We start from the raw sequence: 22,393 nt of genomic DNA, 5'->3' as shown, positions 1-22,393 counted from the left end.
GAGGTTCCAAACAATCAGTTCATAAAGGCTTGAGTAGAATTTTAGTGTTGTAGTTGTGATTATATATCTATACAGTTAGCTAGTGCTAGTACTAATGTAAGCAGTAATACTCACAGAGTTGGCCTGATATTTGAAGTAATGTACCCAGAACAGCATGATGCCCATGCAGAGACCTATTTTGCACATCAGGACACTTTAGAGTGTTATAAAACATTTTTGCATGACCACTAAGACGCTGTGTTCAAATCACCATCCACTTAAAATATTCTACAAATGCATGTAAGTATTAAAGCACACATTATTCATCCTTTCAGACACGGTTGGTGTACTACACCTGCACATGTGTGCTGCATTTTATTGTTGTGGCTGGTAATTGCACAGATAATTTTAACGACAACAATCTGTATCAGCACATTATATTTTAAAGATCATAGTGTACATGTTTTACATGTAAAAGCTCCATCTACTATATGCTGTAACCATGGCCGTGCAATATTTCCCTCTGACGCTGAAACTGTAATGGTAGTATAGTATGTACTGTATGTACTTAAAGAATGTAGAAGTACATTTACTGGAATAAATGTAGTGTCTGAAAGTGAGAGGCTCAGAATAGTATCTGCAGCTACCTGGGAGGTTGCTTGCTTGACATTTTTCCTTTCACACTTTAAGTTCCTTCACAGAATCAGTACATGACTTCTTGCCAGACTCTCTAGTCTTTTGTTTGTTGTTGTCCTGTGAGAACTGTACCCAGACTGCTTAGCTAGGAGCTCTGCTGGCATTGGTGTTTGTTGTTTTGCTGTGGAAGAGTAATTAATCCACATTCCAGGGAGCCCTACATTCCTCCCATCTGCTTGTTTGGTCTCCATGCACTTGAGTCCAACCTACCTGCTTGTTAAAGCTCCTCTTTTCTATTCCCATGTGTGGCATTGGCAGGTCTTAGGCAGACTGCAGGAGCTGTGGGAAAATATGCAGCCCAAAGTGAAGATTCATACCAGCTTTTTATGTTAAAAAAATACTGCCGCTTCCTTCAACATACATGACAAAGTGAGGTTTCAGCAGTTTTCATTCTAACACTGCAGATGTGTCCTGTTTGCACTGGATACGTCGGCTCTGTGGGCTCCTCCTCAGCAGCAGTCAAACAAAACCAATATCATTTGGAGCCATCACGTTTTGTTTTTGCAAAGTTTAAAGTTCAGCTGTTATTTTTAGGATCTGGAATTGCTTAGTCCTAGAGAACACTTTTTGGAGAGAACGATTGTGGTTGATAGACAGAGCTGAATTTCTCTTCTTGATTAAATTTAGTTCTGTGGAGGAAAAAAACACTTTAATGAAAGCACTGTATTATCAGAACCTTTACTTTGATTTGGAAAGAAATTATTGAAAAATATCTCTACAAAATAAAATATGTTTCATCAGGCAACAGATTTTGTAGCGTTACTTTTGACAAACATGGTGGAGTGAAATGGGTGGTGTGACAATTGAATATTCATTTAAATATGACTCATGCCTTTTTTCTCTTCTGCTACTTTTCTATGTCCCCTTCTTTTCCCATCATCATCCATTTTTCCATTACTGCATCAATCACCCTTCCCTTTCACCCCTATCTCCAACCTCTATCAGCCTCCACTCAGGTGGTCTTCTCCTTCGATGTGGGTAACGGGCCGCTGGAGGTCCGCGTGGAGTCGAACGTCCCGTTGAACGACAACAGGTGGCACAGAGTCCGAGCCGAGCGCAACGTCAAGGAGGCGTCGCTTCGATTGGATGAACTTCCTGCCGCCACACAGAAAGCCCCTGCTGACGGACACTTCCACCTGCAACTCAACAGCCAGCTGTTCATAGGTGAGGAGCGTCATGCACTCCTTTTGTTTCAGCAAGGAGACAAAATTCTTTATAATCTGGTAATTTTGTTGCTTCTTTAAGGGACTGTTATGAATGTAAAACAGCCTCTTATAACAATACAAATGTATGTGAGTGAATTTTGGCATCAGTAGTCTCAGTGCTGGTGGGTTCAATGCCCTTCCTCAAGTCTTATGGGACTGGACTGACAGTCTCTTTCTGTCTCCACATCTCTCAAGGCACTAACTTCCACTCACACTTGCCGTGTTTCTCATATCCTCTTTGCTCTCTGGAGAATCAGCAGTTCAGTGTTTCTGTCCCTGCAGCTCCTCAAGCTCAGCAGCCTGATCACAGATCTTTTTTTTTTTTTTTTTTAAATCTCCCTTGGCAGGAAAATCTGTTTCTTTCTCAAGTTCAAAAAACAGTTTCACAGCCAATTTTTGGAAGAATTTGAAAGCTACATTGTTTGCATCAATGTGTGATTGAGGCATTGCAGTGTTTTCTAGCACATTACTGCCACCAACTGTCGATCACAGGAACAGCACGCAACCAGGACAGCGTCCAGTCACCTGCGCACATGTGATACCATAAAAATGGGGACCCAATCTTAAAAACAATGCTCCATGGAGCTTCTAGTGGTCAAAAACTGTCTTCATCTAACTATTCACACCTGGGATGAGGCATCAGGCTGGGAACACACAACAACCTTGGGTAATAGATAAAATATTGACTGCAGACTAACTGAAATAGTAATATTTCTCAGTTTAATCTCTGTGGCTGTTTCATACATGCAAACAGATTTGCTGTAGTTCAGCTCTCCCTCGACAGCCGGACCTCATGGAAAAAGTTTAGAGATCTTGAGCAGGGAGTTCAGGACGTGATCCCACAGAGTGTTGTGTATCAGACTGGGATTAAATCCTCAGAAATGGGCTGCTGTAAATTTTTTTTCTTTTTTACATGTTAGTCTACTATTGGCTGACTCGTGTTGCCTGCTCAGCTGTATTGGAAGTCAAAAGTGATGAGTCTGCACCGCAGGGCTTCTACTACTTCTTTATCCACGAGCCTACTGCATTAACTCTTCACAGACTGAGATCCAAATCCCAAGACAATAGCAAGTCTGAGCTCTTCCTACACAGCCCTACATACTCATAAAAACACTACTCCTTTCAAAGTGCTAAACAGCTATTGGCTAAATGCCATCAGATGCACTGTGCTACTGAATATGAAAGTGCTGAGTCGATGCTTTCAGACCACTAAACAATCATCATGCTTAATAAATAAAGCATGCATCAGGGAGCGCTAATGTGTGGCGCGATTCCTTGCAGAGAAAGTCTTCAAGTAATCTATAAGTGAAGCTGAACCTGATTCATGAGACAGTCATGTAATTAACCATCGGTGCACTGGAAATCTCTAGTACTCATCGATACTGCAGCCCTGTTACTCTCAGCCTCATCAACCATTCAAACCCTCTGTTTGACCTCTCACTCCATCTGCAGACCTGCAGCACAAAAAAAATCCATCATTTATCATCAGGTTTCATCATTCTGCAAATATTATGTATGTCACTTCATATCAGTAAACACAAACTGTGGAGGGAAAACAAAGCAGCCAACAGTGATGAGATTGGACGAAGGCAGCGGCAGCTGGAGGGAAATCGAGGTGAATATTGATTGGCTGAAGGTGTTTTGCCGATAATCCGCTCTGAGGTCACCACCATCAGCCTCAGCCTGTATATGTTTACCTCTGAAGTATCCAGGCAGCTCACTGGAATAAGTCTAATGGATTTATGTGTTTTAATGAAAAAGTGCTGGTTTTTATTCCCAGATTGGTTTGGTTTTTGATGTTTGCAATAAAATATTGAACTTATTGGTCTTAATTTGATGTGCAGGTACAAAGAATTTCCACTTGTCCACTTGTTCAGACAGAATAGCGACAAGTTCAGTATATTTTCTTGTAAAGTGTCCTTGAGAAAGCTATTTAGGGCATCGGCTGCACTCCTGAAATGCAAATGTAACGCACACAATATGTATGTACGAATAAGAATTGATATCAGCTCAGCTTGTACACAATCGCAAGCCACAACACTGCTGTGCAAGCTGTGTGCGTCTTATTCATGAGCCGTAATCCTGCCTTGGATGAATTCAAACGGAAAAATGTTGACTTTTGTTTGGATTTCTAATCCATGTATGCATTTTGAATAAATGTATTATGGCTTGCGGTGCATTTATGAGACCTTAATAAGGAACAGTGTTGTGTTTTGTGAATTCATAAGTCAGAATTCCATAAACAGCCTATTTATGAGCCTTAATTATTCCTTGTACAGATTTATAAGGCAGTGAATTGCATTGTGTCAATTAATAACCCGTTTTATTGCCTCGCATGGGTTCATAAACAATAGGATTGCTTTTCCAGTTTCTTTATTGCCTGATATTTGTAGGTGTAAAATATCCACACGCAGCAGTTTGAATTTAAGAGTTCTGCATTCATTGCAAGCAGCATTTCACATTACTTCTTCTGTATTGCCTGGTTTGGAAAGATAAGCTGGAGTTTATTGGTGCTTCATTGGCCTCCCCGTCACCCGGTGCGCTGAGATATTTGTTTTCTGCATCCCGCGTGTGGTGCCATAAGACGCTGTATTTCCATTTAATTTAAAAGAAAACCTGCTGTTATTAGACTGTTTCTGAGCTATTGTTTGACTTCAGCTTCACAAGTCCTCAATGCTAATGCAGAGGCAAAATCACATTTTCATATTGGGCTTTATTTATTCTGGTGGTGGTGCGACAGCCAGCACAAGCTGTGCTCTGACAGCTCCTTTGCATGTCTGTGTGGTGGTTTGGTGCTCTGTGCACAAGTAGGAGGGTCATTCAAAGCTTTCTGGTTTCAGAGGATTTGCTTTTATCACTGTAAACTGAATACACTTTGTTTCTGGACTGTTGGTCATAACGTTGCCTTGGATTCTTCAACTTTTCACCATTTTGTAGACTGAACGATTAGTCAGTTAGTCGATAACTTAGTCTACAGCCACAGCAGCATCTCTGTAAAGCACAGCGATGCTTTCGGCTAAATGCTAATGTCAGCATGCCAACATCCTAACGCAACTACAGTGGTAACATGCTGAGGTCAAGCAGGTACAATGTTTAACATGTTTCGCGTCGTAGCATGCTAACATATGCTAATTAGCGCATAGAGCAAAGTCCAGCTGAGACTGATGGGAATGTGATTAGTTCTGCAGGTATTCAAACCAAAGCTTTACTGAATGACATGATGACGGTGTTAGACAGAAGGTCAGGGGTCATTAAAGCCGCTATGATTCATCCTACGGGAACATGAATGTCTTGTAACAGCATTTCAGATATTTCTGTTCAGATAAAAGTTTTGAACGGGCTGATGGACAGTCGCTGCCGTCTCTAGAGCTTCATGTTTTAACTTAAATGATAATTAAAAATGATGATTAATTGCAGCCCAGTTGTACTCTTTGATGATTAATTCTGTCGGCTGTGTGTTTTATTGCACGACATCTTGTTTTCATGTCAGCACTGCCCCTCTCGCCTCACTGCAGTGGTTGAAACGCTCTTTGATTTGACTTTATTGTGTCTTTCTCCACTTTACTTTCTGGGGCTGCAGGTCGAGGCTCTTTGTATTTTGAGCCACGCACTTTGATGATTGCTTTGATCTCCATTTCGCTAATTGTTTTTCCATTCCCTCTCAGACTGTACGCTTCATCAGTGTGCTCTCAACAGTATGATCTCATGTTGAGAGGCTGTAATCGTCTTGTTAAGGCCGAGGTTGTGTAGGAGGTCGAAATTCCCACTGATTTTGAAGGTCTCACTGATAGCTTTGCTCGTTTGGTCAGAGGTGGAGTTTGTCTGCGTTTGGACTCTTTGATCTTTGCTTTAATCTTTATCCACAGATGCATCATTACGCAATTTATACATGGTCTTACCTTCCTAGACATGACTCCTGTAAGAACTTGCCTTAGCTGTAGCTGTGCTGCTTGATGTGAGGTTGTAGAGCTGTACAGCTTGTGTAGCTCTTCAAACTTTCCAGACTCTGAATGGTTGTCGTCAGTCAACCCAGAAACCAACTTCTTGCGACAAACTAGCCACACTTTTCACAAGCGTAATTATTTGCTTGTTTTCTGTATGTAAAGTGTCCTTGGATTACGTGGAATTAATTATTAATTACAAACCTTTTTTTCCACATGAAAACACTTCACCACTACACTACGTTATGCCGCAGTCAGTCATTGGTTCTTTGGATTGTAGCTCGTAGTCACGAGTCTGGTATTTAAAGACAAGCAGCAGCCAACACTAGCCACAGTACTGGAAACTGCTGTCACTCGCACGTTGTAGTTCATTAAATCATCTTTGCACAGCGGAAGTCGATTGACATTTTCTGACTCTCTTTTAAAGTTTGCATACATTAGCGATACTGGTCAACAGTGTTACAGAAGGCACAAACGTACCAAATATTGTAAATATATGAGGTATAAATGTGCAAATTCTATTCTATTCTTGTTTTTTTCTTGTTTTTTTCATAACCCCCATCAATTTTACCTTCTGGCTTACCACCTTTTATTTATACCTGTTTGGAGATTATTAAAAATGCATGAGGATTTGGGATCCCATTGAATAAAACTCCCTCTGTGATCTCTGACTGAGTCGGTATGTTTTCTCAGCTCTTTCTATGAAACGGTGACTCTGAGCTCTCAGCTTAATTAAAGTCCTTTTCTCATTGTGTCATTTTGTGTTTACCTCTGCGCTGTTGTTGCCTTTGCTGAAGCCTCCCTGCTTCCAGTGATCTACAGTGTGTGACTTGTACAGCGCGTCACAGCGGAGAGGGGGACCGAGCGGAGCTCAGTGATTTATTGGTGTGAAAAGCTGCTGCCGCCGAACAGTAGGACGTTGTCAGCTTTGAAGGCTGAGAGCAAAGTGCTGGCATGTCTGAACTCTGATGACAATAACAATTTCAACCTGTGATCTTTGCAGAAATGGCAGGTTGTCAGGTTTGAACTCTCGCTGTGTCGCCTAATATGAGGTCTCAGTATGGGTGTGCAAAGCGGGCATGTATTTTTCATGTTGTTTCACTGTCCTCGGGTCTGCAGCTATTTTTAAAGAAGATCTGACATATGTTGCGTGAAAGGGAGGGAAATCTACCTCTCTGCTGCACACAGACAGACGTATGACCAGACACACAGGCAAGACAGCAAGTCAGCAAGGCGGTCAACCGCTAGAATGATGCTATAGAGACAGACCTAAAGACAGCTGATGAAAGTTATCCCACCGATTCTGTTTTCTACCCACAGCTTGTTGCCTCATTCCTGTTTCATTGTTGTGTCATTTAACAAGACAAGTGTTGACAGTTTGAGGCCTCTGAGAGAGCAAGAGGCGACGTGTGGATCTGCTGTAGATGACATATGGAGGAGAACGAAAACAGAGAGACTTGTCGACACGCAAAGAAATAACCGAACGGTCGGGACAAAGAGGACGCGCACAGAAATGTTTGCTCCTCCTTTGTTCTGCCGTTTGCTGTGACTCTGTATGCTGCATCGCTCATATCGCAAGCAATCAAACCTGTGCTGTAAAATACTGAATGCCGTGCAACGTTTATGCTTTTGCAGGAGGCACGGCGTCCAGGCAGAAGGGCTTCCAGGGCTGCATTCGCTCTCTGCAGCTGAACGGCGTCACCCTGGACCTGGAGGAGAGGGCGAGGATCACGCCCGGGGTTCGACCCGGCTGCCCGGGTCACTGCAGCAGCTACGGCTCGTTCTGCCAGAACCAGGGCCGCTGTGTGGAGAGAGCCAGCGGCTTCCACTGCGACTGCAGCCTGTCAGCGTACACCGGCGTCTTCTGCCACACAGGTACACATATGTGCATACTGGAGAGATGAGAATTTTCTCAATTTGGAGTTCATGTTTTAGGTTTTTGAGTATATGTGAATATACATTTTGAAGAAAAAGTTGCTGAAAATATCCCTTTTATGTTGAGATCCTCACATGTTAAACCCATAAAAGAAGCTTAAAAGGCATCTTGTAGACAAACAAAAGTACTGTTTACCTGCAGTGTCGCTTCCCAAAATGCGTTGTGTGTTCAAATGTGGTCAATGCATTTCCTTCCTCATTGCATTACATTTGCAAACCTATATATATATATATATATATATATATATATATATATATATATATATATATATATATATATAGTTTACATATATATTTTTTAGCATCTTACCACAACCAGTTGTAGAAGAAGTGGAACAGCAATAAACGTGTGTCCTTGTGCACGTTCACGGTACAAACAAAACAAAGCTCTATAGCAATTATTATAGCGATTAAGTTCTGAGGACAAAGTTGTCGCAGGATTCATGAAGCTAAAGCCATCACAGCTCTTTCTTTTATCATACATTTCTCTTCCGCTCAAACAACATGGTGCCACCTACCATGACCTCCGTCGATGAGACGTGTCAAACCACTTTACAACATAATGCACAGCGTCACTTCAAGCCTCCATCCTCTCTCTCCATCTTGCTTTACATTTACTACAGTTGACTCATATATTTCAGCACCCGAGTTCAAGTTGTTGTGATGTAGTGAGAATGAAAGAGCCGGAGTCCTTCACTCTGCAGATGAACCCTGAACGTCTGCGTCTCCATAAAGACGGTGTCTGATAAGTCATTTCGTGCATGTAGGCAGTTATTTCTGTGGGATATATTCTCATAATGCACTCAACAAAACTCAAAGGATGCAAACGCAAGCAAAAACGAGATAAGACGAAAAGACAGACACGGTTGTTCAGAACGCTCATGTGTGGGTGTTTTTCAGCTGCTGTTTAAAGGTTAAAACTCTATATCATTCCGGTGAACCTTTCATTGCACTTAAGTCATCCAGAAGTACTTACCCACCATGTGACATCAAAGGTTTCATGCAAATACTGTGCGTTTGATGTGTCCATTTTAGTCGCCTGTTTGATGTTAAATTCAGTGCGCTGCCAGTGCGTCATCACATTTAACTTTATGTTCAGTAACTAAGAGGACCCTCTTTGTCCTCCTCCCCAACAGCTCCCGGTATCTACTGTACTCATCTGCATTTACGTCAGCAGGCTGAGGCACGGAAAGTGAATTTTAATTGACTTGATGCACTGGTGAAATACTGCGTGCATATAACTGTATGTTTAAAGCTGTCAGGAAATTGAGCTGAACTTGTTAAATATTGTTTTCTGTAATCAGCATAAATGTGTTTTTTTTTTTTACTTTTGTGTGTGTCTTTTGAGAACAGTCCTCTGCTGCAACCTCAGAGCTGTTTAGAAGCTTTAAATCTCTTATTGAGCCCTGTAACCCTGAGCGATTAATTATATTATTGAATGTGAAAAGTTACTCTAAATATATGAATTCTGCTCTGCCAGGGAAATAGTTATTCTCTTCCTGGTGATATTGAATAATTATTTGACTAGAGGAAAAACAAAAGAGATGCTGCAAATTAAAATAAATGGTGCTCATGCAGGATAAAAAGTCAATGCATTCCACCTCCAAGAAATCTATCAATAAAGCAGCAGCGAAACACAGCAGCGTTTTAATCCTGCAGAGCTTCGGTTTTTGTTCAGAAATGATTCCTTCAATTTAGGATTACAAGGGTCGAACACAATATTATGAACATTTATCCCAAATATGCAAAACAATGCAACAACCTTTCAATAAAAAGTCTCGCTGAAGCTTTCACCGTTCAGGTTTTGTCGCGATTATATGAGAGAGGTGTTGATTTCAAATGCTTCGGATTTCAAAGCCTTTGTTTTGCACGATAGTTGTCTGGTGGTGTTTTTTTTTCCGTCTGTATTAGCAACAGTCGATGCCCCACTCATTCCAGAGAAGGCTGCTCACCTGCAGACACATGCATCTACCAAAAAGGTCTTCAAGCCTCTGCACCAACAGAATCACTGAGTCTTTCTCTCACTGAGCCACACACACATTCACAAAACCTGTTGTGTTCTTGCTCACTAATTAGTCTCGACTGTTTTGTAGCCAGGTCCTTTTAAGGGAATAGCTCTAAATTTTTGGAAAAACACTCATTTGTTTTCTTGTTGAGAGCCAAATGAAAACATTGATTCCACTCTTCGAGGCTGTGGAAGTCAGCTACCAATTACCTCCAGCAACAAGGTTGTGTGTTCAACTCGGTTTGTTTGTTGCTTCGTTTGTCAGCATGATTATGGAAAAGCTACTGGCCTGATTTTCATAAAACTTGCCAGGGTGTAGCACATTTGTAGAACATTTGGCTTTGGTGGAAGAATGGCACACATGTTAAAATCCAGTAGATGGTCATGAAGCTCAATAGTGACAGAACAATCGTTTCTCAGGGACAGTGGATTCATGGGAGATCCAGTCCATTGCTTTTTTTTCTCAAACTTGTGGCTATGGACATGTAAATACACATATCATGTAATGAATTATACTCTTACTCACATCCTAATGTGAACTGTCTGCAATAGAGTCCACCAGAGATATTAAAAAATGTTCGAAGCAATGATATTGACCAGGAAGTTTTCATAGAAAGGCTAAGAAAGCAGACGTCCACCAAGGCCAATAGTCCACTCTTCTAATTAATATGTTATATTTAAGTTGTTTGATCTGAGTGGCAGGTTGGCCCATCACAGAGGTTCACACGTTCAGTCATTATTTATCAGCAGCTCAGCATCTAAGCAAGATTCTTTGCTTATCTCGACGTTCTTAAAGGTGCTTTCATACCTGACCCGTTTGTTGACGATGGAGTCTGCCTGAAAAGGTCTTGGTCCAGGTCCATTTGGACTCTGGTGGAGCTATGTTTTCATTGTGAATAAGAGGCTGTAGAATCCTTAAAATGTTAATATGATGTAGAAACAACAAAGAGAAAGTACTTAAGTCTACCTCCTTGATGAAAAATCAATGGCGAGACTCTGAAAACATCAAAAAGCCTGCATTTATCTTTTAAGGATCTGCATGAATCACTGGCCAAAGCTCCATGGCGCTGTTTGTTTTTCCGGTTTCCGGGCATATATTTGATGCCTGTTTTGCCGTCTGGCCCCATTGTTTTCAAAGAACACTGCATATTGTTTGCAAAATCATCTATTTTTCTGTCCTTTTCTGATGAGAGTCACACAGAAGTCAATACTGTAACCTCTCTGCGTCATTTCTCTGCCTCCAGCCGTGTCGGCCAGCTTCAAGTCGGGGACGTCCGTCAGCTACACCTTCAAGGAGCCGTACGAGTTGAGCAGGAACAGCAGCGCCCTGCCGTCCTCCATCTACTCCGACATGACGCTGAGAGGAGAGAACGTCTCCCTGAGCTTCAGGACCAACCAGAGTCCGGCTGTGCTGTTCTACGTCAGCTCCTACTACAGAGAGTACCTGGCCCTGCTCATCAACAAGCACGGTGAGGAGGACGAGGCTTTTATTTTGAAGGAGTTTGTTTGATTAGGTATTATAATAAAAAGCTTCTTAAACACCTCTCCTATTCACCTCCTCCTTCCTGTCTGATGCCTTTACATCCCTTTTTCTGTCTCCTCCAGGTCTTCAGACCTGAGGTTGAATGTTATTTTAAAAAGCAGCACATAAGCTTCTTTTCCTGTTTGCCTCATTCTCACTTGCAGTTTTATTTCACCCTCTTTAACACCTTTTTCCTAGTCTTACTCTCCCCTTGCCTCCCCTTCTACTCAATTACATCCCCTCAGTCTTTCCCTTCTTTGATATTATTCTGTCCACATTTTCAAACCTCAAATCAAAAATCTTGTCGTGACTTTTCCTTCTCGACGTCTCCCTCCCTCAACTTTTTTCAATTACTTCTCTCTCCTCCACCGGCCTCTCATCTCACCTCTTCTCCCCTCTTCCTCTCATCCTCCCTCCTTCCTAACATCTCCTGATATCGACCTCTCCTCCGCTCTTCTTCCTCTCTCCTCCTCCTCCTCTGCTGTGCTCTGCAGCGCTCTGCAGCTTTACCAGATCTATCAGGATCTGTCAGACCTTTCCTCTCTCTGGATTCTCCCCGTCAGCCTCGACTGCCTTGTAATGCGTCCAGCCGGGCCGGCTATTATGTTTTGTCTCAGGCTGAAAAATAAGTGTTCACTGGTCTTATCTGAGACCTGATGAGTGATGCTGAGGGAATAAAAGTGTGGTGGGCTGCTAATGGGTGGCAGGTCAGCCTGCTGCTGAATAAAACAGCAGAAAACTTGCAGATGTGGTTTAGAAACTTTTGTGTTAAATAATTATGTTGTGAGTTTGGCTTTTAAGAGTAGTACTTTGAATTTAAAATGACATTTCCAGCACGCAGGAGTCTAATAACAGCACTTTGCTGCTAGATTAGCTGCAAATGGATTTGTTTTTGGTGTTAATGAGTCAGAGAGCGCTGATGGACAGCAGGGCATTAAGGTTTTCACGCTGGCCGTGGAGTCGTCAGGTAAATGCACTTATACTGAAGTGTCCAATTAAATCCTTGAGAGCTTTCTCTTGTTCGGCTCATTTCTTATCCCCCCCCCCCTGCTGCAGTTAAACCTCCTCAGCTGAAACACAGAAAATCCTTGTCAATCACTTAGGCCTGTTTTCAAGAAAACATACATTTATTATCAGAAGCAACAGCAAACTGGATGGGCTCTGACGCCAAAAAACGCAGCTATCTAATAAAAAGGACATAATCATAATCATGAAATGTTCTTTATGGGATTAGTTACTATACTTGAAAAGTACAATAAATGTTAATATGTGTGCATTTGAAGGACAAAGTGTAATTTCAATCTGAAAAGCCCAAAGACATCAGAGGGCTTTAATTAAATCTGCTCTTAATCCTCCGAATATTAGTAAAATTAATTAGATTTGGAGTTGTGGTATTGATAGGGAATTAACTGCTAATCCTCTTAATATGGAAAGCATTATTGACTCAGATACTCATCATTCAGATTCATCGCTGAAGTGAAAAATACATCCTTAAAGAAGATAAGTCAAGATTAGAGAGGAAGACCTAGATGTTTACATCAAGAAAAAAAGTTTAAATTGGAAAAACTTTGTTTGTGTGTGTGTGTGTGTGTGTGCGTGTGTGCGTGTGTGTATGTGTGAAGATAAGCTGGAGGTGAGGTACAAGCTGGACAGCAGCAGAGATGCTGAAGTGTTGAGAAGCAGAGTGAGGAGCCTGGCCAACGGACAGCTGCACACTGTTACCATCAGGAGGCTGACTGACTCTGTGTCTGTGCAGGTAACAACACACACAATCACACACACCAGCGTGTACACCGTGGGCTCACACAGTCCAATGACTATGCAGCCGGACTGAGACAAAGAGCAACGTGGTCTGCAGGGTTTCCATCTGTGCAAACTTTGGAGAACTTGCCTTTGGGCAGCTGAGGAGATAAAGTGGGTCAGTGATGGTCAGGCCAGCACCCTGTGTGGTACCTTACTGCCGTGTGTGTGTACTACATACTGTACATTTAGCCGTTTACCATGCAAAAAGACCCAAAAGACCAGATGTGTCCTGTCCCAGCTTGTTTGTTAAAGATGCTGTCAGCTGCTCAGAACAGGTGAAAAACACATGAAGAAAACAGAGAGATCAGAGAAACACATGAGCACAAGTGCTCTGTAAAATCCGGCTTTAACAGGCTGATGATGAAGGCTCGCTCCTCATGGAGCAGCAGTCAGCTTGACTTGATGTCAGTTGCAGTAGATTCCGACGATTTCCACCCAGTTTCGAGATGAAGGCTCCTTCGGCATAATCCAGTTCTCCATCCGTCCGCTCAGCGTTTTCCAAAGACTCAACTGCGAAATATTGCAAATGCAAATCTTCCTGTTGTCACTCAGTGAGCTGTCGAAAACAAGGCTGGTCGATGGTCACAAGCTTTAACAGCCACACCAGTGACAAATGAAAGCTCTCTATTCTATATTTTGACATAGATTTCCCTCCAGGCTGAACTGTCTTTCAGAAGATTGTAGCCAACTTTTAGCAACCACCATCCACGTGTACAGCTGTTGACTGCTGGTACTAAAATTGCCAAAGCTGTTATCATACCATGTCCTGAGACACTTTCATATTATAATGACGCCACCTGATGTCAAATTCCCGTTTTTTCACTTATGCTAACTTAAATCATGTAGCCGTACATGATCTCCTTCCATTAGTTCTTTATAGATGAATTAATTAACAGTGTCCTATTTGTCAGAATTTTACTGATTCACCTCCAAAAAAATTACAATTTTGGACAAATGGAGTTCAAAATGATTTGTTTTCCCACTTTTGAGATAATGAGTCATCTGCTGTCGCGAAAGATACTAAAAAGTTAGAATACTGGAACTGATGATCACCCAGATACACATGGTAGATCACATGTGTGGGTATATTTTAATCAATAAAAAGTAGGAGCCAAACCATTTTTCTACAGTAGTGTTGTTTCTGTCAGCTACGGCAGGGCAGCAGGGACAAACTTCACATTAGAGGAGCTTCAGATGAAATATGAAGCATCTTAATCGCATCTGACTCCGCTGAATGTCTTATTTCGTTAACACCATTGGATGATATATGAGGTTAACTTCGTCTAACCAGGAACCAGCAGCCTGAGCGTCTCATAATTATCAGCAATCTGAGATGAAATGCAAGGTGACCGCGTCTTGCATGGGTGCAGCTTCCCGATTCACCATGTTGTGAGGCTCCAGTGAAATATGAGCTGCATCTCATATTGCCAGTTTCCATCAGCTTGAATCATTATATCGTTAACAACACACTCCTGGGACGTCAGACGAACCTCGATGAGAGTTTCAGCGGGCTGTTTCCTGATGGCCGGCGGCCTGCAGTCTCCATATTGGTCTCACAAGTGGACGGCATGGTCCCCTCTCCCCTGAGCAGATGTCCCGTTGAAAAATGACTCACTGAAGCCTAAAATCACTCTGGGCTACCAAAACACTGTGTCCTCTGTTGGTCGTACTGTTATCAGAGTGTCCAGTCTTCGTCCTCCAGGGGTTTCCTGTTGATCTCACAGCATGCCCCAGTTAGTCCACTCCGTTCAGACACTCTCACGGTTATGATGTGTGGAAACTAAAATAAATCATATCAATTAAAAGTAAAACCAAACTTTACCTGGAGCGCATCTTTCAATATGAGCAGCACAGGAATGAAACCACTTCCTGTTCTCACTTGTGCTGTTGTAGTTCTTCAGTTTTACTTGGAACCATTTCTAGGTGTATGTGTCAGGATTTTTTAAAAAGTAGAAATGTTTAAAATGAAACACTTTTTTTGGTTCTAACAAATGTGCATTCAAAGCACTTTCAACCACGCTCTTAAGGAGTAACTGGGCTGAAACGCAGCGTTTCACTGCCCAGAGGACACTTCTGCATCAATGCAGCAAGCTGAGAACTCAAACCACTGGAGGTCAGCAAAAACAAAATATTCCAGTGGTGTTAAGCTTTTCTTTAAGGTGTGTTCAGATGTAATGCAAAACTATTTTTCTTTTTATCTCCCTTTTACACATAAATTTGAGTCTGTGTTTACTGTACAGACATGCAAACAGTTAATTTCAACATGAAAACTTACGATCTCCAGCTCTATCATATTTATGTCTCTCAATATGGGGACTCATTAAGTCCAGACTGGACAGTTTGAAGATGAATCCTCCTGATTTCTGTGTTCTCTGACTTTTCCTGTCGTACTGCCAACAGGTCGACTCTTATGGTTCATAGTGAAATGTCTTAACAGTTGTTGGATGGATTGCCACGAAATTTGGTTCAAATTTGTGGATTTATTTCAGGATGAATTCATGTTAACATTTGTATTGTTACTTTGGTGATTCATCATCAGGTCAATTAAATCTTTATTTTAATCTGTCTAATACTTTGACTCATGATAAAATACCTGCAAGGCTAATGACTCTCATCAGCTTCAACTGTACGTTGTGTTTTTGTGTGTAGCACGCTGCTAGTAACATAATGCTAATTATCAACTATTAGCATGCTAACATGTTAAACTAAAATATCTGGTCGACAGGACACCTGCATAACACCAGCTTGTTAGCACTGCGAGCATATTAGCATGCCAGTGTTAGCATTTTAGCTCAAAGCATGGCTGGGTTCAGCAACAGACAAATGGGTGTAAAGAGTACTTGAAACATGCAGGTGTGTTTTAAAGCACTAAATATTACACAATTAGCGAATAAGTGAACTGATACCTCAATGAACTAATCAGTATTTAAACCTCATATTTAAAAAGTCAATGAGGCTAAAAGAAAAATAGACTTTAACACAGGCTTTAAATTTAGATTAAAATTAAGTATCTCTTCAGCGTTTAAAGGCCATTTAACATCAAAGCTTGAAGTTTAGTGTGAAGCTTCAGTTTTGGCTCCGACTGGCTTTCCTCTCCACAGCCGCATGGTGAGCCTGTATGGAAGCCCTCATTAAAATAATCTCCAGTGGAGAATTTCACCCCGGATGACTGAATGTTTTTCACTGAAAGTGTGGACCCTGTCACTCACGTCTCCCACTGAGCTGCTGAGATGAGACATGATGGGAAAACGAAACACTGTTACTAAAATTCAACAATAAACGAATACCGTTCCAAATTTGGATATCACACAGTTTTTTACTTCTAAACAATGAAAAAAAATGGTGCAAAGTTTAAAGTTACTGTTTGAATTTAATTCTACAGAGATGATAAAAAGTTTTACCCAAATTTAACTAGAGGAATATGTTGGTTGTTTCAGGTCGACCAGAATGCCAGAGAAGACTTCAACCTGACATCTGATGGAGAATTCAACGCCATCAAGTCGCTGGTGTTGGGCCAAATGCACGGTAAGTGAGGAGGCTGTAAAAGCAGAGACAAGGCCTTTTCAGTTAAAGAGCACTTGGACTTGAACAGCAGCTGTTGCTGCGAGCAGGTGGAGAGTTGATGCTAATACTGTCAGGCACCTGCTCGTTCACTGCAGGAACCAGATCTTAGACCCTGTTATGTTCTCGCCAGCATCCAGATCACCAGGTTAAATAAATGTACACACAGTACATACAGATTGATGTAATACTATCGTTCAAACATATATGGGCACTGATAGGACTGGAGGATATGACCTAAACTTCATATCACAATATATTGTAAATAATTTGCTCAGACAACAGTGATCTAATTCTTCAGTTCATCAGTTATTATATTTCCTCACTTGTGATGGTTCACTTTTCATGAAACTGACTGCAGTATGACCAGTTGAATGTTCTGCACATCTGGGCGAGACTGTGAGCTGATTGGGTGGTTTTAGAGTGAAGAAACCACAGAAACAAAATGAAGCTCACCAACTTGGTTAGTCGTTCCGCTGTTCCAACAATCACCACCCCTTGGTGCTGCTGGGTTAAAATGGCAAAATAAAATGACAAAAATCGCCCAACAAACCGACCGGCAATGGACTCATCGATAGTCTCGTCCAATCGATCGACCCTAAAGTGAACAAGAGTCCATTTAATGGATGCTTTATTGCAAAGTGTCACCAACCTGAGTTGGTTCAGAGCCATTCTTTATCCATGTAGTCCTGCACAGGGACCTGTAACAGAGTTGGGTGGAGACAGTAATCGGCTCCGTCATGGCTCCATCAGAGACGGACTGAGACATAAGCGGTTAATAACATGAGGGGCCGAGAGGCTGGAGGCTGCAGTCACAGCGCTCTGATAAGACAGACACGGAAACGGAAACACACTGGCGTGTAGTGAAACATGAATCAGCTGTTTAAATGGCTTAAATCAGTACTATCGAGTTATCCCAAGCAAGAAGATGAGTCTCTTTTAATTTAAAATCCTTCACTAGAATCATGTGAAAAAGTGCAGTTTAAGAAAACATGCAGAAGTTTGTTATGTCACCTTGTACTAAATTTGAACCTTGTTAAGATCATATCGATCAAATTCTTTTTTCCATTTTCATGGATTTGATGCAGGTTGTTTACTTACATATTTCTTGTGTAAGTGCTCAGCATGGCTGTGGTTTTCATTGGATCTCACACAAGCAAGCATTATTTTTCTTTTGATTAAATTCAAGGAAGACTTTGGGTCACTCAGGCTGTAATTGATGTTTCAGAGGCGTTTTTCAGTGCTCAAAAACTGTAATTACTTGTATTTTTAGGCATGAAATTGATCAAAATTAAGTAATATTTCAAGCACAATTGTCAGTTAATTTCAAAACATAGTGGTTTTCAGTTTTTGCCTAATTTAACTTACTGTTTAAAGCTACTGTATGTCATAATTAATGTAAAGAAATCACATTTTATGAGAGGCACACACTCACACGCCATGGAGTAACTAACACAGATTCTCTCAGGATCTTTTGTCTTGTTGGATGTAAAGCTCCAGTGTGGTGTAACTCAGCTCGGCGTGCTTTAACCCCGTCATGTCAGCATGTGACCGGACCTCCCCTCTGTCAAACCGGACGAGGCGGAGAGTCAGATCGGGATCAGAAAAGCAGCAGGAAAGTGGATTTTCTGTCGTTTCCCGTCAACCCTGTCATCCATCAGCCTAACTAATGGACCTGGAAGGAATACAGAGAGTCAGAGCCGGAGAGGGAGGTGATGGAGTAACGAGTGCTTCGGCTGAGAGGCTCTTACAGGCTGCGCCAATGTTTCCTGCCGCTCTCATCGACATGCAGATGTGTTCTGGTGAAACCGCAGTCACCTCTCAGTCATCTGAACAGACACTGATGCAGCTGTTTACAGCGGTAATGTCGCCTTTCACAGCTGCTGTTTACGCTGCTGTGAAGGAGCGCAGGTGAATGATGGAGGGATCTGAGCGTGAGAGTGCACATCTGTCTTGAGGAGTGATAGATGCAGACTGGAGGCCGAGTCATTGACAGCCTGTCTGTTGAGTGTCTGTGTGTTTGGCTTCTGATTGGATGGCAATGAGCATTATAGATCCTGACTTAAGATCAGACTGTTTTCCAGAGGGCGACTGACTCTGAGCTTCTTAGAGCAAGAAACTAAAACCTTTCCAGATTAAAACCCTTTGCAGAATCACAGGAAGTCCAGCTAGAATGTGTGAATGTGAAAATCTCACTCTCTTCATTCCCATGTGACGATGGCGGATGACCATCAGTTACAGCTACCTTTAACTGTGCATTTATTAAATGAATGTAATTAATATGTTTATTAAGTCTGATCCACTAATGGCACCGATATTCATCTGTGAGCTAAGATTAAAAGTTGATTCTCCTCCGAGGATGTGTGTCTATCTGGGAAAACATATGCTTTATTAAAAAAATAAGGTATTTTACTCTAATGAATTGAAGGATTCAACTCACAGCTGACAAAAATGATGTAATTCTGCCTATTTTATCTCATAATTGATCAGTCACTCTTCATCTGTATGAATGGAAAAGAGCCAGTGTTTCCAATGCGTGCCCGTGCTGTAGGTGGGTGTTTAGTCAGGCTCTCGTACTTTGGAAATGCAGTGAACACGTCTCAGGCCAAACAGATCAATTACAGATAATGCACAAGAAATTACATGAAATTGCTGCTATTTACAGAGACGACGGGCAAGATTAAAATAGAAGTAAATCGCCGACTGGTTTAATGTTTGGAACATGCTGCGATAAACATTATGAAAGTGTTTAAAATGTGCTTTTTACTTTTTGTAATTTGGGTCTTTTATGCAGTTTACAACAATGACACATATTCAGCTCTCTCCCTCTTTCATGTCAGGGTCCGATGATCTGGATCCAGACCTGGCCCGGCTGGCGTCTCTCGGTTTTACCGGCTGTCTCTCGGTGGTCCACTTTAACTCCATCAGCCCTCTGAAAGCTGCTCTGCTCCACCCGCACACCAGCCCCGTCGTCATCACCGGACCTTTACTTCAGTCCAACTGCGGCTCCTCGGCTTCAGCCAATCCCTACGCAGCAGAGAACACACACCACCTGTCAGGTAGGAGAGGGAAGGAGTCAGTTAGACGTTAGAAATTTCCCATTATGTGTTTATTTGTAGCATCGAGACTTTTAACAGCTGTGATCCTTCAGATGTGGTCAATCCTAGAAGTGAAAATTAACTGACAGTTATAAAGGCAGATCATAATGTTGTTCTTGTGTTAAATTGCATTAACAGACCACCTCCACAAGTGTATTGATCCTGGATGACATGTTCTTCATCTCCATTAACTCACCACGAGCATTTCTGAAAAACTACAGAAAATCAGTGAGCCTTTTGAAAAGATGAACCTGTGCATCCGAGCAGTTTTTAAGGATTTGCTTCTCCAGTATGAATGAATGGGGCTGCGTCCGAAAGCGTTAAGTATTTGGTCTTTTTGTTGGATTTGCTGACAATAACAAAGATTCTACATCTTTAAGTACAAAAGAAGAAGCCACAGGCAGTGCAGCGACAGTGACAACAATGGTGCATTGTTATTTGGCATATTGAGAGTCATTAGAGCATCTTTGGTTAACTTATCAAGCCTGCAGTCCTTATTATGTAGCATGACAAGCTGCGCTGCTCGACTCATTCAGCCTTGCTATGCTTTTTTTTCTTCTGATAACACTTTGTGTCCTTCCTCAGTTTGCATACATACAGCTAAAAGAGTTGATCTGACCGTGCTATTGGTCGGGGGATAGCGGTACAGCTAATATTGTTGTCATGGAAACCACAATAGCTAAAAATTACGAAACGAGAATGCATATTTGTTGAAATCCACTGTGGTTCGTGGCTCTGCACCACTTTCCCGCACAAGCTGTTCTCTTCTGATGACATTGCTTAATTATACCTGATAGCTTTAAATTACAAATGGTTAACACATGATATTCCAGCTCGCTTTCGGCCTTTGCTGTTGTTTTTCCATTTCTGTGTGTCGAAAACTGCATGAAAGCTGCTTTTCCAGCCCATTAATCGCATCCACTCTCCTCCTTGTTTCTTGGAGACTAATGACAGTGTGATCAATGCTTTAATTAATTAGGACCACAGAGGGGAAAGTCTCCTTTGGGATTTCTGTCCTCTGGGCTCGTTCTCAGCTCAGTTTAGAGTCATTTGGGGAGCTGATGTATTTTTTTCTGCTCTGAATGATGATGCTCTGATCTTGTCTGTCTCTTCCTGAGCTGTTTATTATTTTTGCTAATTATTCAGCTATTCTATCTTTTTCTTGTTGGTCTATTTTTTGCTACCGTTTGGTTTTACATTTTTTATCCCCCCCCCCCTCTGACTTCCTCCTTTCCTCCACCACTATTCTCTTCTCTTTCTCTGCTGTAGACCAGTCTGGTTCAGTGGGTTCAGGTCAACCTTTAGTCAATGCCATCAGGACTGACTCAGCTCTGATTGGAGGTACTGAACGTTTTCACCATGTTAAACTGTACTGGAGCAGGAACCTGTCTCGCCTTGTTTTACTGGTCTAACATCAGGATTTTCATCTGTCAAATATCAATAATGTATTTATTGGTGCATTTTTTAACAAAAGTGACAAAGATCAGGTTTAAAGGTCGGGCAACACTTTTGCTGGAGTAAACAAAGTTGTGTACAGATGCTGAGCTCCCAGAGAGAGTAAAGTGAGAGACAAGAGTCCATTTAAAACTCATTTAAAACTTTGTTGCTCTGCCAGCACGGATTGATTCAAAGTGAAGACTGAAAAGGTTCAATCCATAATCGTGTAGATAGGAAAGGTGAGAGACAGAAAAGTCATTTAAAACTGTCCATTAAACTGGCCTGACTCCGTCTCAGTGCACAAAGGGCGGCTCACCTAATTAAACCAATGCAGGAATGACTTGCTGATGGGAAAACTTTCTGCTGTTATCTATGAAAAGTGTCGTCTCTTCATAATGTAACGCGGTGTTGAATTGATTTCAAATGTTTTTTTGGAATTCCAATCAAATGAAACCTGTCCTCATCTTCCCAAGTGTGCTCAGCACAGCAGAAGAGCCCAAAAGATTCAATAAGCAGAAGATCCCAAAAGATTCAATAGGTTTAAAATGCTGTTTAATGTACTTAAAAGTTAGATTAGCAAGACTGGCAGCACAGTGGGAAAAATAGGCGTATATTTTTGTTTGAATTTGGAGTATTTTGGAGACGATTATCTAATATTTCAGCCTTTCACATCTTGTTCCTCGTCTGCCTTGCAGGTGTCATAGCAGTGGTGATCTTTGTGGTTGTGACTGGCCTGGCGATAACCGCCAGATTCCTCTACCGGAGAAAAGAGACGTATCGAAACCAGGAAGTGAAGGGAGTCAAGCAGGAGGACAGCCAAGACTTCCCTTTCAACAACCAGGCCGACTCCCAGAACGCCTCCGGTGAAAACCCAAAGGAGTATTTCATTTAAGCGGAGGCCTGATGACCTGATGAACTGGTGGGTTTTGTAGCGGAGGCCGCAGACAGGGGGCGTCCTGTCACGCCTCAGGACTTTAAACTGCACTCAGAGCCACTCAGAGACTTCGCTGGCGGAAGTAGCTTCACAGCATGTGGAGGCAAAAAAGAACAATTCACACAGTGTTGTCTTTTTGTTGCTTTACTGTAAATTGTGCGTATGCCGATACAAACGGGCAAACAGTGTTGGACTTATGAGGTGTTGATATCCTTGTTTCAACTGTAAATATTCCAAAAAATGTAAATGTTTAATTCATGTCTTTGTAACAATCTCT

At 41.8% G+C, this 22,393-nt stretch overlaps 1 protein-coding gene across 1 annotated transcript in view; it reads left to right on the top strand.

The window, feature by feature from the left end:
* LOC121614460 (contactin-associated protein-like 4) overlaps positions 1-22,074 on the top strand; it is a 93,305-nt gene extending 71,231 nt beyond the window's left edge. The window contains exons 17-24 of the mRNA XM_041948322.1: positions 1,621-1,839; positions 7,457-7,696; positions 11,006-11,230; positions 12,906-13,039; positions 16,524-16,611; positions 19,488-19,706; positions 21,015-21,086; positions 21,878-22,074. Coding sequence (XP_041804256.1) covers positions 1,621-1,839; positions 7,457-7,696; positions 11,006-11,230; positions 12,906-13,039; positions 16,524-16,611; positions 19,488-19,706; positions 21,015-21,086; positions 21,878-22,074 — 1,394 coding nt within the window. The remainder of the gene's footprint in view (positions 1-1,620; positions 1,840-7,456; positions 7,697-11,005; positions 11,231-12,905; positions 13,040-16,523; positions 16,612-19,487; positions 19,707-21,014; positions 21,087-21,877) is intronic.
* Positions 22,075-22,393: the final 319 nt, after the last annotated feature.

Source organism: Chelmon rostratus, chromosome 12 (assembly GCF_017976325.1).
Source record: "Chelmon rostratus isolate fCheRos1 chromosome 12, fCheRos1.pri, whole genome shotgun sequence".
In the NCBI taxonomy this organism is placed as follows: Eukaryota; Metazoa; Chordata; class Actinopteri; order Chaetodontiformes; family Chaetodontidae; genus Chelmon; species Chelmon rostratus.
This window is presented reverse-complemented; position numbering and strand designations above follow the sequence as displayed.